Here is a 17,761-nt window from a genome sequence, read left to right as displayed (position 1 = left end):
TGGGTGGCAAGCGGTTAAACTTCTCCACACCTTTATCCCTGACCAGTCTGGTGTGTTCCTTGGCCTTCATGATGCTCTTTGTTCGCTAAGGTTCTCTAACAAACCTCTGAGGGCTTCACAGAACAGCTGTATGTATACTGAGATTAAATTACACACATATGGACTCTATTTACTAATTAGGTGACTTCTGAAGGCAATTGGTTCCACTAGATTTTAGTTAGGAGTATCAGAGTAAAGGGGGCTGAATACAAATCCACGCCACATTTTTCAGACATTTATTTGTAAAATTTATCATTTTCCTTCCACTTCACAATTTTGCGTTGGTCTATCACATAAAATCCCAATAAAATATATTTACAATTTTGGCTGTAACATGATAAAATGTGGAAAATTTCAAGGGGTGTGAATACTTTTTCAAGGGACTGTAGCTCCTCAACAATGGTTTGTAAAAATGCTGTGTGTGTGAATGCGCTGCTCCCATCTAAATACGCTTATATCCTATCCATAAAGTGCAAACTTATTTTATATACAACATGGATCCATATAGAATCATTACATTAAAAAATAAATTATATCAAAAATTATATCAAAAAAATCCAAAAATTCAACAGTTCAATGATGTGTGTCACATTTGTGGCAAAGTCTCCCAGTAATGTATTCAAATCTTCTATCAATTGCCGTGATTGGCGTGCTCTTGTGCTAATTCAATGTACTAGTGACTTAGTGCTCCACCACCACCTGTGAGATTGGCCACTCACCAGATGTTTCTTTAAAACTACACCTTTAGTTCATTCATAGGGATAACCACTCCACTCAAAGGGAACTTCTTCAACAGTTATGATTGGACCTTAGTGTTCCTCATAAAACATGAATAAAACGATCATCGCGCAATACCGTTTAAACTGTTTATTGTAAAAAACAAATAAAAACTGTGCACTCACATTTATATGTGCCCTTGAGCCGGCACCAAGCTATTCTAACAGTTAGGGACGGGTAGGTAGAGCAGTCTAGTTCGCCTACTGTGTGCTGTGCGACCTCCGTTCCTCCCCTCGTACCCGTTCGCGTCCTCACCAACCACGTTCGTACTTGATCACGTGGGTGTATATCTCCCAGCAGCCTCTACGTGTTTCGCAATTTGCGTCATCAGGAAGCTGCCTTGTTGTAAAGGTTTTACTGCCGCAATTGTACCATGACTACCAGGGTGGATTTGATTGAAATCAAGTCGATTTAAATCATATTTTAAATCGCTAGTAGAAAGGCTTGATTTAAACCAACTAAATTAAGGGCCAGTTCACTCCTGATGCATTTCCGTGCAGTTCCGTGTGCTTTTTTTTTCCTGCACTAAAAATGCATACACAGTGTTTTGCATGTATTCCAATGGCTCTAGATCACACCAGTGCAGTCAGTTCCAATCCGTTTCCGGTGCAGAAACTGATCGGAAGCTGACTGGAACTGACTGCATTGATACATAAAAAAACGGAACTGCATCTGGTGTGAACTGGCCCTAAATCATCATTTTTAAAGAGCAACTGTCATCTCTGTCCTGCAGCGGCTCCTCCTCCTGACCTGCTGGTGACTCACCAACAGTCCCATTCACTTTAATGGGCGGGCTGGTGATGGGGCAGTGACACAACAAGGTGAGGGACGTGGCGGTAGCGAGTGGATGCCCGCTAACAGGCACTGCCATGATTGATCTGAACTGACAGGAGCTCTTTAAATGTAAGAACTAATTCTTGCTGGTAGTTAGAATCTTTAATATTTGCAAAGAAAATGAAGGTTTCCTATTTAGAGTAATACGCTGTCAGGTTAGTAAAACAGCGATATAAAAACCAATTCGATCATACAGTTTGAAGTGTACAATGGGATAAAGGAATATTCCTGAACTTTGTTTTAGCTCATGGTTACTGTGAAATTGTGTGAATGCATCAAGCAGTGCATGTTATCTCCGCTTGGATTCATTGAATGAGTTTACCAAAAAATGTAAATCTTGAAGCATATACAGCCTCATGCTAGGAAGATACAGCCTCATGCTACATAACTAAGCTCCATTTCATGTTGAATAAACAAAATTATTAATGTAAATAGAAAACTATCTTTAGATAGATTTTTACTCCAAAAGCATTTTATTAAAATAAATTTAATTTAAAAAAATCGATTTTTAAATTTAAAAAAAAATCCAATTTTTTTTAATTAATTTTATTATTTTTTTTTTATTTAAAAAAAAATTAAAAAAAATAAATCATTTGATTTTTTTTTTTTATCCACCCTGATGACTGACTAAAGGCAATTGTCATATCGACTGATCTAAGTCAGACAGCTGTGGGGGGGTTTTCTGATAGAGATGGGAAGGGTCTGAGTGAAGGATTGCAGCAATCCATGGCCACATCCTGCAAGAAACACCCATGTAGTTTAGTTTTTAGCACTAAATTCACATCTGAACATAATAATAATTCCTTTTAGTATGTAAATATCCAAAAAAGGCATTATACAATGATATACAATACTTCAGAAATCTCCTGATTTACAATGCTAGAACTTGCATATAAAAAAACTCTGGTATTTCCTATGGCTAGACTATCAGTGTAGGATTTCTGTTATCATAAATAGATTGTACATCTGCTTTGTTTCAACCATTTAACTTGTTTTGTATGCCAGTGTTTTTCAACCTTTTTTCAGTCAAGGCACCCCATTCTAAAATGTAAAAACTATTCTAATAGTTTTACACAATGCAGCAACATCCACACGTAGGACACCCAACAGTGATTTATTCTTCCAAAGCAAATACACTTTTGCAAACTGGTACTGACTAGTATTCCAATGTTTCTCTTCTCCCTCAGTTTTTCTCCATCACTCAGCTAATGTGACTCCAAAGTGATGGAGAGGGGCAGGGGAGGGTCAAAAATAAGGATGCTATGCAGGTGACTGGCATCCTCCTTATCAACTGATGGCGCCAATGGTCGTTAGGACGCCGGCTGCTAGAAGGTTGTATTGGTGCACGATGAAAGCGATGAAAGCCTGTGGCTTTGTGTAACTAAAAGGCAGGCTTTATCCACATGCTGGTTTGTATACATTTGTTGGGCAATTTTTAGGCATTTTGCCAAGGCACCTCTGAAGAAACCTCAAGGCACCCTGGTTGAAAAAGGCTGGTGTATGCATTCAGTAATAGAGTACTGTCTGTGGCACACCTGAAATGCAGAAGTTGGTCACCAGGTGGCGCAGTTTAGTTATAAAATAAAATATAAAGGGCTATGCTGTATACCTATTTCTGCTACACCACACTGTACATGGAGAGGCCTGTTTTTCTTTTAAAGTAGCACTAAAGGCAATCTCCTCCCATTTATTTATTTATTTATTTATTTATTTATTTATTTATTTGGACATAGTGGACAGGGAGGCTGACCCCTGTCAATATTTTTTTTTTTTTTTTTTTTATTCTATGTAAATCTTTGTCCTAATTAAGGAGATTTTACTTTAATTACTATTGCATAGCCAAAACAGGAAGTGAAAGAAGATTCTTCCCAAGTGAGGGAATCCCCGGATGACCAGAACTAGTGTCTTGATTGGAAGATTTCTCCTATTTTCCTGTTCTGGTAAAAACCCCAAATTTGGGACTTTCCTTTACTTTAACTTTCAGTGAGCACTAGGGTCATTGGTTCGAATCCTAACCACGGCTCTACCTACCTGCAGCTTGCATTTTCTCCCTGTGCCTGTGTGGGTTTCATCAGGGTACTCTGGTTACTTCCCACACTCCAAAGACATGCTGGGAAGTTAATTGGCTTCTGTCTAAATTGGCACTAGTATGTATGAATGTGATTTAAAGACCTTAGAGTGCAAGCTCCTGGAGGGCATGGACTTATGTGAATGTATAATATATGTAAAGCCCTGTATATATTGACAACGCTACATAAGTACCTGTAATTAAAACAGCGTTCCACTCCGAAATGGAACTTCCACAGGTTGGTTTCCCCTCCCCTAAACCCCCACTTCCGGTGCCACATTTGGCACCTTTTTAAGGAGGGAGGGGGGGAGTGGATACCTATCAAATTCAGGTATTTGCTCCCACTTCCGGGGAAAAATCGCTGCAATCTTATACAGCGAACTACGCAATGTCCGGCCCTCCTCCTCCCTCACTGCCTTCTGGGAGACACACATGTCCCAGAAGACAGCAGGGACCATTCAGAAAGCTCAGCGCGACTTGCAGATGTGCAGTAGGAAACAGGCTGTGAAGCCGCAAGGCTTCACTTCCTGTTTCCCTTAGTAAGGATGCCGGCGCCTGCACCCAGAGCTGAGGGATAGGTCGGCTTCGGGTGAGGACATTGCGGGCTCCATGGACAGGTAAGTGTCCTTATATTAAAAGTCAGCAGCTACAGTATTTGTAGCTGCTGACTTTTAATTTTTTATTTTTTACCCAAGCGGAACTCCACTTTTATTAAATCACAGTAAACAGGACAAATGGAGACTGTGTATCTGTGTGCAACTCAGGTTGCAATGCCTCCTGTTACAGTGAATCAGTACCAATGTTTGTAGCATGCAGAGATGCTAAGAATCGTAGATATCGCCAGCACATCTCTTGCTCACAGTGAGCCTTTTATTGATAGAACACCGTAGAACATACAAAGACAATTTGGAACTCTAAAATGGCTCCTTCCTCATGCAGCCATGATGTCAAATCTAAACTAGGGCCTTTTCCAATCAGCAGGACGATTTTCTGAGCGATCGTGGAAACATAAAAAGTGAAATTTGATTGACCTTAGTACACAAACCTATATCTTCCCTTCAGATTGCATATATAAGGCCCTGTGTTTTTCTTGTAGGTTGTTTCTGTCTGAGGAGATGACAAACCTTGTGGTGGTCCATTGGAGTGGTCTGATCTTAGACCTGACTGCAGGATACCTCCTCTTCTTTGATGTCACACGCCCAATAGCCATGTTTTTTGTCAGCTATTTCCACTGTATGAATTCCCAGCTATTCAGTATAGGTAAGCAAACACAGCAGAAGGCATTCATATAAGGGGAAATCACCTGCTGTAAGTTATTGTGCCATTTATTATTTTTAGGCCTCATTCACACCGGGTTTTCAATCTGTACACCTGTGCAAAGGGCCGTCTTCATGCATGTAGAATGTATAGGTCTTCCATGTAGCTGCGTGCAGAAAGAATATTCAAATCATCGGTGACAGGTGGCTGGCCGCACGGATCTCCAAGTGCATTCTGGAGTGTACATAGTGTGCAGGTCAGATGCACATATCAGAACACAGCCTGTCTTTATTCTGATCCATGCATCTGACTTGATTGGAGGATAATTCGGCCACATTTAAATCCAAAGTGTTTTAAATAAATTTTCATATTTTACATTAATCTTAATCAGTTTACTCAGCAAATACATTGCAGTTGTGAAGTAAACACATGCACATTGTGCTGGCTTCCTGTGTGGAAATCAAAAGTATATTTTGCTTGACTGTTGAAAAGTGCACAGTTGATTTACAGATGTTTAAAGCCGAAGTGTAACTAAAATTGCTACAATGAAAAATCAGCACAACGGACATAACTTACAGTCAGTAGGATGTGTCCCTTTGTGCTGATACTTGTTCTTTTACTTGAAATCCTGGTTTGTGCCTGCTCCCCAACCCCCACCACCATAGTCTTCCAGTGCAGCAAGGTTTAAAGTGGGAGTAAACTTCCATGCATGACGTTTATCTATAGGTAAGCCTATAATGAGGCTTACCTGTAGGTACAGTAAATATCTCGTGTAAACGTGCACCTTTTAGGAGATATTTACTTTTGATGCAGCCGGTGATGTCGCTAGCACATGCACTCTGAAGGAACGGCATACTGTGCCAATCCTTCAAAGTCCTGTGCTGTAAATGGCGGCTCTCGCGCCCATGCGTGGGAGTGACATCATGATGGCTCCGGCCACTCACACAGCCAGAGTCTACGAACCTGGAAGGCAAACAGGGTGAAGATAGAAGCACCTTCAGCGGCGACGCCACGCTGCTGGAGGGCTTCGTTCTAAGGTAAATTTCACATAATGTGCTAGTATGCGATGCATACTAGCACATTATGGCATTGCCTTGCAGGATTATTAAAAAAAGAAAACAGCGGTTTACTACCGCATCAATAAAACAAAGAGGCTGTCACAGGCTCTCTCGACTGTACCCGGTTTTTCTGCCTATTCTGCTCCATTTTTGGAAGCCATACTACAGCTTCTATGAATAAAACCGGATCTAATAATGGAGGACAAGCGGATGATTGATAGGTATGCCCCCTCCATTCATAGATCATGTTTCACTCATAGAAGTTGTACAGTTTCTTTGAATGGAGCAGCTAGGTGAAAAGAGCCAGCAGAGTCGGGCTCTTTTGATGAGAGCCTGTGACAGCCCCCTAGTTTTACTAACCCCTGTCGCATGGGAGGGTTGGGGGGCTATGGATGGAGGAGGCTTTCAACTAAAAGAAGAGGAATCGGTACAAGGGACACATCCTACTGACAGTAACTTATGTCCCTTTCTGCTGATTTTTCTGTTTTTAATTGTACACTTAGGCTTCAAATATAGCACAAAAGACAAAGACAAAAAAGAGAACACAAAAACCTTGCACAGTAAAACTTTTACTGTGACAGTTTAAAAATGAATGCACTCGCATCAATCAGTGAAGAAGGGCACATAATGCACAGCCAGATGATAGAATGAAGCCAGTGTTATAGGTGACAGCACTGCTGCAGTTGCATATTTCTCATTTTCCTCTTGACAGGCTTGCAGGCTGGGCAGTTGGATAAGGATGGAACTTCTGCACCTGTACAGCAATCTACACCAGAGCTCACTCACAGCTGAAGCTAGGAGGCTTGATAAAGGTGGGGCTGGCCCCTGAAACATGTTGCCAGAGTGTAAAGTAGAGTTCAGCACAGCCATGAGTGAGCCCTGGTGTAGAGTGTCGTACAGGCGCACGGGTTACATCCTCATCCAGCCATCCAGTGTGCAAGCCTGTCAGAAAGGAAAGGAGAAAGACTCAGCTTTCTTTATTGTACATCATGGGACACAGAGCCTTAAGTAATTACGTAATGGGTTATAGGCTACCTTCAGGTGTTGACACTGGTAAACCCAGTGAAGAAAGTTTACTCCCTATATAACCCCTCCTCCTTCCAGGAGCACATCAGTTTTCTCACCAGTGTCTAAAGATGTTGGTCACAAGTGAAGATGTGCTCTGAGGAGCTCCAGAAGGGATACATGCTGGATTTAAATAGCCTCTATAGACCAGAGCCATCCAAAGTGCCATTGAGACCAAAAGGGATGGTACCTGGGGCCTCATATCCGAAGCATGAGGTTTTGCCTGTAATACCTCTTTGTAGGGCTGGACCCCAGGAACCCAGGGCTTAGGTCTTGCTACGTTACCTAAACTTCCTGATGGGGTGCTTTACAGGTCCAGGGCAGTTGGAACCCCGTTTTAGGGACCCAGTCCCTGAAGGTTTGTTACGCAGGCCGCCGTGATGGGTGAAGGTTGGATTGTTTGTTAATTCAGCAAATCCTGCGGCAAGGATAAAGGGAAGAAACTTGGGTATTAAAAACATCTATGTATTTCTTCCATTAGGGAAAAAAATGTTGTCATGCCTTAAATCTCCACTAGAGGGAGTCTATGCACATATCTTACTCTGTTGTTTTCACTGTAAGCTCAGTCCATGTCTGATTGCAGCAGCGTGTAGAGGGCGACTCTGCTAGGTAAGAGAAAGCTGCAAAAGTGTTTTCTTCTCCCTGACGGGACCAGAGGGTTAGGGGGACAACAGCGCTGTGCCCCCCTTACATCACCCCCCCTCGCCACCAGGGAGGTGCGGAGGCCCCGCTAATACCGCTGTTTTAACTGTGGCTGATTTTACTGTTGTTTGAGCCTGCTGCTGGATGGGTCCATGCTCCCCTCAACCCCCCCCCCTCCCCGTGTTGGGTCTGCGGACCCGAAAACGTGCGCACAAGCGCGGGAACATTTTAAAAGTAAAAAGGGGCAGAATTTTTTTCTCGGAGGGGGCGGGTTCTAAGCGCAATGCCATGAACGTCCACGAGGACACACGGCAGGCTAAAAACAAATTCCACACCACTGTGACAGTCTCCTTGGCTGACGAGGAGAAAACAAGCAGCCTGCAACATAAGGACACGAGCTATGGGACGTGTGAGGGTTGCAAACTGGCATTCCTGATACAGGAACGACACCTTTTTCCCAGCACTAGGCTGAATTTTATAGCAGCTTTAAATGTCATGACTATTTTCAGCGATTAAGTGCAATTTGTATAGTGCCTCTGTTTTTGTACTTAGGACTATGCCTACCAAAAAAGACACCACGTAAAGGTTTCACCCCCAGGCGCTAGGATCCCGAGTCACATTTCCATGCTGTCATCCTCGCCTGAATTACCAGTTATGGCAAGCCAGGGTGAGCTATTTGGAACAAATTGATGGTGCAACTGCTGCTCACATCTCAGCCCCTGTATACGTGACTAATAATGTCCTTTCCTCCTCCCTGCAGGGTCTGGAAGATAGATTAGCTGCTTTAATCGCATCCTCCATTCAAATAGATAGGAAGCGTGCTAGATCCATGAGGTGTTACCCTCAGTCGATCAGGAGGAAAAACAAACCGATGATGATTCCTCTGCAGAGGAAACAACGGTAGATGACCCTTTTTCAGCCTCTCAAATCTGAGGAATTGCTGATACAATCTCTTACGGAGATGGTTCTTCTACTTTCATGCTACCCCTAACGGAGTCTCCTGAAAGTTCGGTTTCTTCCTTGGGTTCCTTAAAACCCTCTCAACCTTTGCATGGGCTTCCTGCGCATGCATTACTAGAACAGCTTATTTTTTTTGCTAAATGGCATCACCCAGATAAGCATTTTCTCCCTCCTAAGAAAATTGCAATTCTCTATCCCCTGGAGGAGAAATTCTCCAAAAGATGGCAAATACCAGCAGTTGGCGCTGCAATTTCCAATGTGAATAAAGGCCTAACTTGTCCAGTAGACAATGCACAGATGCTTAAAGGATCCAACAGATAAGGAGTTGGAATCCCTGTTGAGATCTACTTTTTTCCATGGCAAGTGCCATTACTCAGTCTGCAGTCGCTGCAATAAGCGTCTGTCAATCCCTAAAGGACTAATTTAAATAGGCCCTTAGAGAACTTCCTGCACAGCAAGCTCGGGATTTGGCTGAACTACCAAAAGCATTATGCTTTGGCATAGATGCTATTAATGATTCTATTCCCCCAGGCGTCCCGCCTTAGGCTAATGCATATGCATAGAATCCTGTGGTTAAAAAAAATGTTGTCATCTGGAGCACCATGTAAAGATCTCCTAACTGGGCTCCCTTTTCATGGGGAGCGACTATTTGGAGAAAACTTGGACAAATATATCCAAACAATTTCTAGTGGGAAAAGTACTCTTTTGGCAGTCAAAAGAAAGTATAAACGCCCTTCATTTAAACGGGCTCTTTCCCCTACGCCAGGGGCTTCCGCAGGGGTGATTGCCTCCGCTGTCACACTCTAGAGGAAGATCTCAGAGTCAGACCCAGGCTCAAAGGAAGTCCTGAGGTCGGAAACCTGCAAGCCAGAATCCTAAAGCTTCATTATGAAGAGGCAACCCCCCTCCCCAAGGTAGGGGGAAGACTTTTGTAGTCTGAAAAAATCAGGACAGATGGGTCATCTCCACGGTTATGCTGGTACTGTCTCGCTTCCTGAGGTCAAGCGTTCCCAAAGATTTAGAGAGAGGACAATCTCTGTTTCAAGCACTAGACCGATTAATATCTCAAAGGGTGGTCAGACAGATCCCCACAAAGGAGCAAGGTCTGGGGTTTTTATTTAAATCTTTTCATGGTACTAAAACCAAATGGGAGACGTTAGATCCATTCTAGATCTAAGAAATCGAAATCAGTTCCAGAAGATCCGCTCCTTTTGCATGGAGACGATCAGGTTAGTAGTTTCTATTCTTCTAGGAGGAGAACTTCTGGCATCAATCCACATCGGGGATGCATATCTGCATGTCCCTATATTTCCCGCTCATCAAAGGTTTCTGCGGTTTAAGTTAGAACATCAGCATTTCCAGTTTGTAGCCCTGCCCTTCGGGCTAGCCACAGCACCCCGGGTGTTCACCAAAGTGCTGGCCCCACCTCTAGCCAGGTTAAAGGCACTGGGCATAACAGTCGTAGGGAACCTAGATGATCTATTGCTAATAGATCAGTCGGTGGCTCGTTTGGAGCAAAGTGTACGCACTACAACCATCTATCTGAAAAAATTGGGTTGGATTCTCAACCTAGAGAAATCTTCCTTAATACCGCTAAAAAAGCTGCAGTACTTGGGTCTGATCATAGACACAGCCCAGGAAAGGGTGTTCTTGCCTTAGGCAAAGATCAACTCCATAAGAGAGTTGGTATGGATGGTCAGGTCAAATGGCGTTCCCACCATTCGCCTTTGCATGAGGTCGCTAGGAACTGTGGTGGCTTCATTCAAAGCAGTTCCCTATGCCCAGTTTCATTTAAGACTGTTGCAAAACAGTACCCTGTCTGCTTGGAACAAAACAATTCAAGCTTTAGACTTGCCAAAGCAGCTGTCCCCAAGAGTGTCCCATAGCATCACTTGACGGTTACTAACCCAGAATCTGCTGAAAGGAAAATCCTTCAGACCAGTCATCTAGAAAGTGGTAACGACGGATGCCAGCCTTTCAGGCTGGGGAGCAGTACTAGAGAAGACAACTGTCCAGGGATCAAGTCAGTGGTCAAGCACAGAAAAGAACCTTGTCCATCAATATCCTAGAGATTCGGGCAGTACGTCTGGCTCTAAAGACCTGAACTTTCAGGTTACGGGATTGTCCTGTCAGGATTCAATCCGATTGATATAGGCCACACAGCTGTGGCCTATATCAATCACCAAGGGGGCACTGAAGGTCTCTCAGCGCAGAGAGAGGTGAACCATATTCTAACTTGGACAGAAAGGAATGTTCTGTGCCTATCGTCAGTCTTCATTCCGGGAGTAGAGAATTGAGTCGCTAGCAGTTAATCCCAGCGGAATGGTCTCTTCACCCCGACATATTTCGGGCTGTTTGCCAAAGATGGGGGACTCCGGACGTAGATCTTCCTAGCGTCCAGGTTCAAGATGAAGTTAGTCAACTTTGTGGCCAGAATAAGGGATCCATTCGCATGCAGAACGGATGCGTTGGTGACCCCATGGGATCAGTTCTCACTGATCTATGCTTTCCCCCTATTCAGTTGCTGCCTTGACTTCTTTGCAGGATCAAGCTGGAAAGAAAGCTGGTAATTCTGGTGGCACCAGCATGGTCCAGAAGGTCATGGTATGCAGAAATCGTAAAGATGGCAGTGATGGGTCCATGGTCCCTCCCACTACGGCCAGATCTGCTCTCACAGGGATCGATATTCCATCCTACCTTACGGTCTCTAAATTTAACGGCTTGGTTATTAAAACCACATTCTGAAAAAACGTGGGCTTTCCAGGTCAGTTATCTCTACCCTGATTAGTGCAAGGAAGCCAGCTTCCAGAACTATAGAGTCTGGAGGGCTTATGTTTCCTGTTGTGAATCCAAGGGTTGGAACCCTCGGAGATATATCATAGGCAGAATTCTTGCCTTTCTACAATTAGGGGTAAAAATGAAATTGGCCTTGGGTACTATTAAAGGCCAAGTCTCAGCTTTATAAATCTTATTTCAAAAGACCACTTGCTACTCATTCTGTAGTCCGGGGCTGACGTGGCTTATTCCGCCCATCAAGCCTCCCTTGAACCCTTTGGACTTGAACTTAGTTTTGTCTGTTAAAAAAAACAGCCATTTGAACCAATAGAACATATTCCCCTAGTCCTTCTGACAAGGAAGTTGGTATTTTTGGTAGCTATATACTCAGCAAGAAGGGTTTTGGAATTGGCTGCTTTTTCTTGTAAAGAGCCATATTTGATTTGTCATGGGGACAGAGTAGTGTTACACCCTCATCCAGACTTTTTTATCAAGTGGTTTCAGATTTCACCTGAATTGTCCTGCCATCGTTTTTTCCAAAACCATGTTCTAGGGAAGAAGAGTCACTACATTGTCTTAATGTGGTGAGAGCAGTGAAAGTCTATTTTTAGACAATGTCTCAGATTTGTAAGACTGATGTCTTATTTATTCTGCCTGAGGGTCCTAAAAAAGGACAGGCAGCGTCAAAATCCACTGTCGCTAAGTGGATTCGACAAGTGATAATTCAAACTTATGATTTAAGGGCTAAGATTCCCCTGTTTCAAGTTAAGGCGCACTCTACCAGGGCGGTTAGTGCTTCTTGGGCAGCTCGTCACCAGGCCTCCATTGCTCAGATCTGTAAGGCCGCAACTTGTTCTTCAGTGCATACATTAACAAGGTTTTATCAGGTGGATGTAAGGAGGTATGAGGATATCGCCATCGGGCACTGTGTACTGCAGGCAGCAGTATAAATCCTCAAGTCTTTGGGTACCCTGCGGGTTGTTTCTCCCTACCCTCAAGTAGCATTGCTATGGGACGTCCCATTAAGTAATTACTTAAGGCTCTGTGTCCTATGATGTACGATAAAGAAAATAGGATTTTTAGTACAGCTTACCTGTAAAATCCTTTTCTTGGAGTACATCATGGGACACAGAGGTCCCGTCCCTCTTTTGGGATTAAGTATATTGCTTTGCTACAAAATGGATGTGCTCCTTGAAGGAGGAGGGGTTACATAGGGATTAAACTTGCTTGATTGGGTTTTCCAGTGTCGCCACTGAAGGTAGCCTATAACCCATAAAATAATTACTTAAGGCTCTGTGTCCCATGATGTACTCCAAGAAAAGGATTTTACAGGTAAGCTGTTGTGCTCCTTTTTTTTGTCTTTGTCTTTAAACTATAGGCAAAACTTTTTCATTTTGAGCCCATTCACACAGGGGCAACTTTGGATCCGACTTCAAGTCGCCCCAAGTCGCCCCTAGTCGCCTCAAGTCGCGCTACACGAAAAAATCAATGTAAGTGAATGGATCTGTCTTAATGCACACTACTGCAGTCGCTCCGACTTCAGAAAAGGTTCCTGTACTACTTCAATCCGACTTGAAGGCAACTTGTACCCATTGATTTCAATGGAAGTTGCCTCCAAGTCTGATCACTGTTCATACTGAGGCAACTTTACAGGAAGCAGAAAAGAAACAGAAAGTAATTTCCTCCACTAAACAGCCAGCTCCCTCCTTCTCACACACAGCTGATAAGCTCTGATTGGCCACTTGTAAAGTTCCCTGTCCTGGAGGCGACTTCAAGTTGTGTTGTAAGTTGCCCCAAGTCGTGCTGTGATTCATACTCAAGTCGTGTCCAAGTTGCCTCCCAAAGTCGTGCTGGAAGTCGTGTTGCCCCTGTGTGAATGGGCTCTTTGGATAGAGTAAGGTAAAGTAAACAGTAAGTATAATCCCTATCAGTTTTGTTTTTTTTGCCATCTATGTCCCATTGGGGAGATTTACTATCACTTCCTGTCCCATAGCCAAAACGGGAAGGAAATCCCTGCAAATTAAGGGAATCCATTGGGGCCCCCAGGTCATCAGAACTAATGACCCCATTGGAAGATTTCCCCTCTTCATTGTTCTGTGGACAACCCAAAATTTGGGATTTTCTTGTAACTTCACTTTTGATGATAACAATAAACAAGACAAATAAAGAGAGTGAATCTTCCTAACAGGGGCAGGGATAGTAATAAAAACCTGACATGCTTCTCAGCATTCCATGTACTGCTGGCAAGAGCTGCAGAATCCTGACCTTTGTGGCCTAAGGAGACATTTGTTAACCCTGTAATGGATTCTGTCCAAGGATGCTGTAGAGCGCGGAAGGGATAAATGTTCTCTTTTTCCCAGTTTTTCTAGCGTGGTGACATTTAAATTTAGCACAAGGCTGTGTGCATGCAACAAAGTTTAATTATGAAAAGCTGAGAAACTCACACAGTGCCCCAGAAATACCAACCAAATGTCTCTCTGCACGTTCGATCCTTTTATGCATCTTTTTTCACTGTTCTCATGCCATCTCCATATCTATGCTCTGACCTTGTGTTTAACATATATCCTCTTCACAGGTATGTTCTCCTACACCATGCTGGCCACTAGCCCTATCTTTTGTTATCCTGACTGGCCACGACGACTTGTGTCCAAATTGCCCCGCTGCCTACATTGCGTTTTACCACACACTCAGCCACCACAGAGGAGTCCAGAGTGTGTCTACCCGGGTCAAAAGGGGAAAGGAACTGCACAGTATGGGCTGAGGCATAAACTAGGAGCCATCTTTACCGTCATCTATATATTAGAGCAGCTATTCCTGCCATATTCACATTTCATTACCCAGGTGAGCGCTGTCTCAAGTGACCCTGTCCACCTTATTTAACTTTAAAATGTGAAAGTCCTGATGCAACAAGATACCTGATATTTTCCTTATCAGCCAAAAAAAGCCTCCACTGTGCCCCTCTCTGTTTTAGTCTCACTTTATTTGGGCCTAACTTTATTGCTAAGCACTGCCAACTGCCATTTTGCTGTCCAATGAGAATGCTCAAGTGGCCAGTAAGGGTACTTTTAGTAGATGGTGGATTGGCAATTGACAGGTCTGAAGTGAGAGAAAGCCAGACCCCATAACTAAAGGGGCACAACGTAGGTCCCCTGTTTAAAAAGTAATAGTAGCAGGTATCCTGTGGTGTGCTTAGACAACATGTTTACTGTTTAAGCTCTTGTATAACACTTCACGCATATGTGCAGCAGCAAGGAGGGTGGGCCTACACACCCTTACGCTGCACATGTGCCTCCATGGCACCCGAGGTTTCTGTGATGAGAACGCACTCGCTGCACACTCCCAGCATAGTGACCGATAGCTTCCAGTCTCTAGTTATGCTTGGGAGCCGTCGGGACGGCTCCTGATCACATGACTACTGTGACAGCCAACCACAGTGGTCACTTGATCAGGAAATCTGTCCGTTCCATCCGCCTTAAAACCCAGTCAGCGGGCAGGCAGAAAGAGGTTTAAAGTGTAAATTGCAGTACAGGTTGACTTTAGCATTACCTACATCTTCATCAGTTACAATCTCACCACTTAATGGAGTAGTGGTTTTAACTAAGACAAAGACTCTTCTTTCTCCCTTTTTTATTTATTTATTTATTTTTTATTTATTTTTTTGCAGCTGTAGGCACTGGCCCTGTACAAAAAAATGGCAACCACACCAAACTATAACTAGCCTTTACAGCAAGGTGCACATGGAAGGGTAACACACATTGCCAACAAGCAAAAGATTTCCCAGCACACTTGCCAGTCTGCAAAACAACCAAATTGACCCTGTCCCCAACAGGGTCAATTTGGTTGTTTTGCAGGCTGGCTGGTAAGTGTGCTGGGAAATCTTTTGTTTGTATGCGGTAGGCACGGGCCCACCTTATGTTCCTTTTACTGGATTGTTATCATTTTGTATAGATGACAGGTCAACTTTATATGAGAACAGTTGTGGGTTAGGTGCATGTATCTTGTATAGACTGTAAGCTCTATGAACTGTACTGTTTGTCGTATGGTTTCTTGATATTCCACCATGTTACTAAACAACTTTAGGTACTTGTCTTAGGAGAATTTAATGCATTGTGTTACTACTACCCTCCTTTGTTATATTTGTTACTTTATGCAGCTAGACAATAAATGATAGCGCTGTAATAAATAAATACTTATACTAATAATGTAATATACCACATAGATTACAGTCTGTATCTTTCTCCTCAGGGCTACAATAACTGGACAAATGGCCTGTATGGTTACTCCTGGGATATGATGGTACATTCCCGCTCTCACCAGCATGTGAAAGTTACCTATAAAGATGGTATCACTGGAGAGCTTGGATATCTTAATCCTGGGGTGAGTGACTGGCTGCACCCTGTGTTGTAATAAAACATTTTTCTGGAATATTTTTAAAATATGTCAGCAGTGAATATCCGTCTGTATTCTGCAGGGGGTTTAAATGTATTTCTTCAGTTGAGCGCCACAATTTACACAGCACTTTACATACTATTCTTTCACATCAGATCCTACCCTTATGGCAGTGGTCATCAACCCTGTCCTCAGGGCCCACTAACAGGCCAGGTTTGCAAGATAACTGAAATACATCACAGGCGATATCATTTGCTGCTCAGGGATTGCAGTATTCTAGTCTGCCCCTCCCCAAGGTAATACATAAAACCTGGCCTGTTAGTGGGTCCTGAGGACAGGGTTGATGACCACTGCCTTAAGGAGTTTACAATCTAAAGTCCCTTTCTCAAATGCATACATACACATGTAAAAGAAAAATGCAGTGCATAAATGTCCATCAATCCCAGGAAGCACCCGCTAGGTGAGCGACTCTTGACTTATCGGTGAGCAATATTCTTCCACCAACACCACAGTAAGCCAAGCCTCTTACCCTTAAAAATGGACCACTAGATTATATAGGTGGTTAAAAATGCCCAAACACCAATCTCCTCTGAGAATTATCCACCACGGACAGCTCCAGCATGTATCCAGACATCTCTCCTCAAACTATTTAAAATTTATTATAACCACAAAGATATACTCACACAGTAGAAGATGTCATGTAAAACACTTCTGATGGTTTCAAACCAGCAAGATGGCCGTGGTCCACATGCACAGCAACGCTAGAGCATTTAGTGGTGACTGACAGTCATCAGCTCTCTCATGGAGTCATGGAGCCTTGAGAACCAAGCATTCGGCGATGTTTGATTGCTTGGTTGGGGGGAGGACAGATGCAGTATCAGACCGATGCTGAATCCATCTAGGTAAGTATAATTTTGGAAAAAAAAACTAAACCCTTATTTGTCTTTGTGACGAACCCCTGTACTCAAACAGGTCTCTGTCCGCCATCTATGCTTTCTCTGTCCAGAACCAGCACTATCCAAGACCCTTTAGCCCACCCAGTCACCAGACAACACCAGTCTTCGAGTGGCAAACAACAAACTCGATTATTATCACACATGGACACAACAGATAAAATAACTGAGACTCTTTCCCCCCACCCTTGGAAAACAGGACGGGTTAAACTGTCCAATGACAATGGATACACAGGTCAAGTGTGTTTAACTTCTCATCAGTAAACAGTCTTAGCAGGGGGGCTGCTGGAGGAATCCCCCCCCTTCCCTCCACAGAGATAAACATCCCATAATATCCAGAGCAGACAGACACAATAGAACATTGGAATACAGCCACACCCCAACCTATCACAGCAAAGAGTCCACAACAAAATGAGACAATGTACAATATATACATATATACAGGATTTAGTCCGATTAGTACAGATCAGACTGGATCTCTCATTCACCTTGCAAAGAGTATTGTTCCCCCTAAAATCCAGGGCCCATAATCAGAAGGCAAGAGGTTTGCATTCAGTCCTCTCCAAAAGCCTCTGTCACAGTCTTTAAGAGCCCCACAGGATTCATGCTATTTTAACCCAAAATTCATTGCTCTAATTGGATTCAATTGGAAAAATGTGTGAAAGTTGTGGGAATGTGGTGTGAAAACAATTATAAATAGCCCACACAGTGGGGTCGGTTTTACTAAAACTGGAGAGTGCAAAATCATGGTAGTCAATCAGCTTCTAACTTCAGTCTTGACAATAAAACCTGGAAGCTGATTGGTTTCTCTGCAGAGTTGCACCAGATTTTTCACAGTCAAGTTTTAGTAAATCTACCCCAAGTTGTCTGGGTCAACAAATTATTTACATCTGGATGACGTGCACAATGACGCAAACTGTACTGTTAAATGATAATAATGCTAT

At 43.2% G+C, this 17,761-nt stretch overlaps 1 protein-coding gene across 1 annotated transcript in view; it reads left to right on the top strand.

Annotated features, from left to right (window-relative positions):
- GGCX (gamma-glutamyl carboxylase) overlaps nt 1–17,761 on the top strand; it is a 68,492-nt gene that overhangs the window by 22,751 nt on the left and 27,980 nt on the right. The window contains exons 7-9 of the mRNA XM_073622088.1: nt 4,815–4,978; nt 14,051–14,316; nt 15,721–15,852. Coding sequence (XP_073478189.1) covers nt 4,815–4,978; nt 14,051–14,316; nt 15,721–15,852 — 562 coding nt within the window. The remainder of the gene's footprint in view (nt 1–4,814; nt 4,979–14,050; nt 14,317–15,720; nt 15,853–17,761) is intronic.

The sequence above is a fragment of the Aquarana catesbeiana genome, linkage group LG03 (assembly GCF_042186555.1).
Source record: "Aquarana catesbeiana isolate 2022-GZ linkage group LG03, ASM4218655v1, whole genome shotgun sequence".
In the NCBI taxonomy this organism is placed as follows: domain Eukaryota; kingdom Metazoa; phylum Chordata; class Amphibia; order Anura; family Ranidae; genus Aquarana; species Aquarana catesbeiana.
This window is presented reverse-complemented; position numbering and strand designations above follow the sequence as displayed.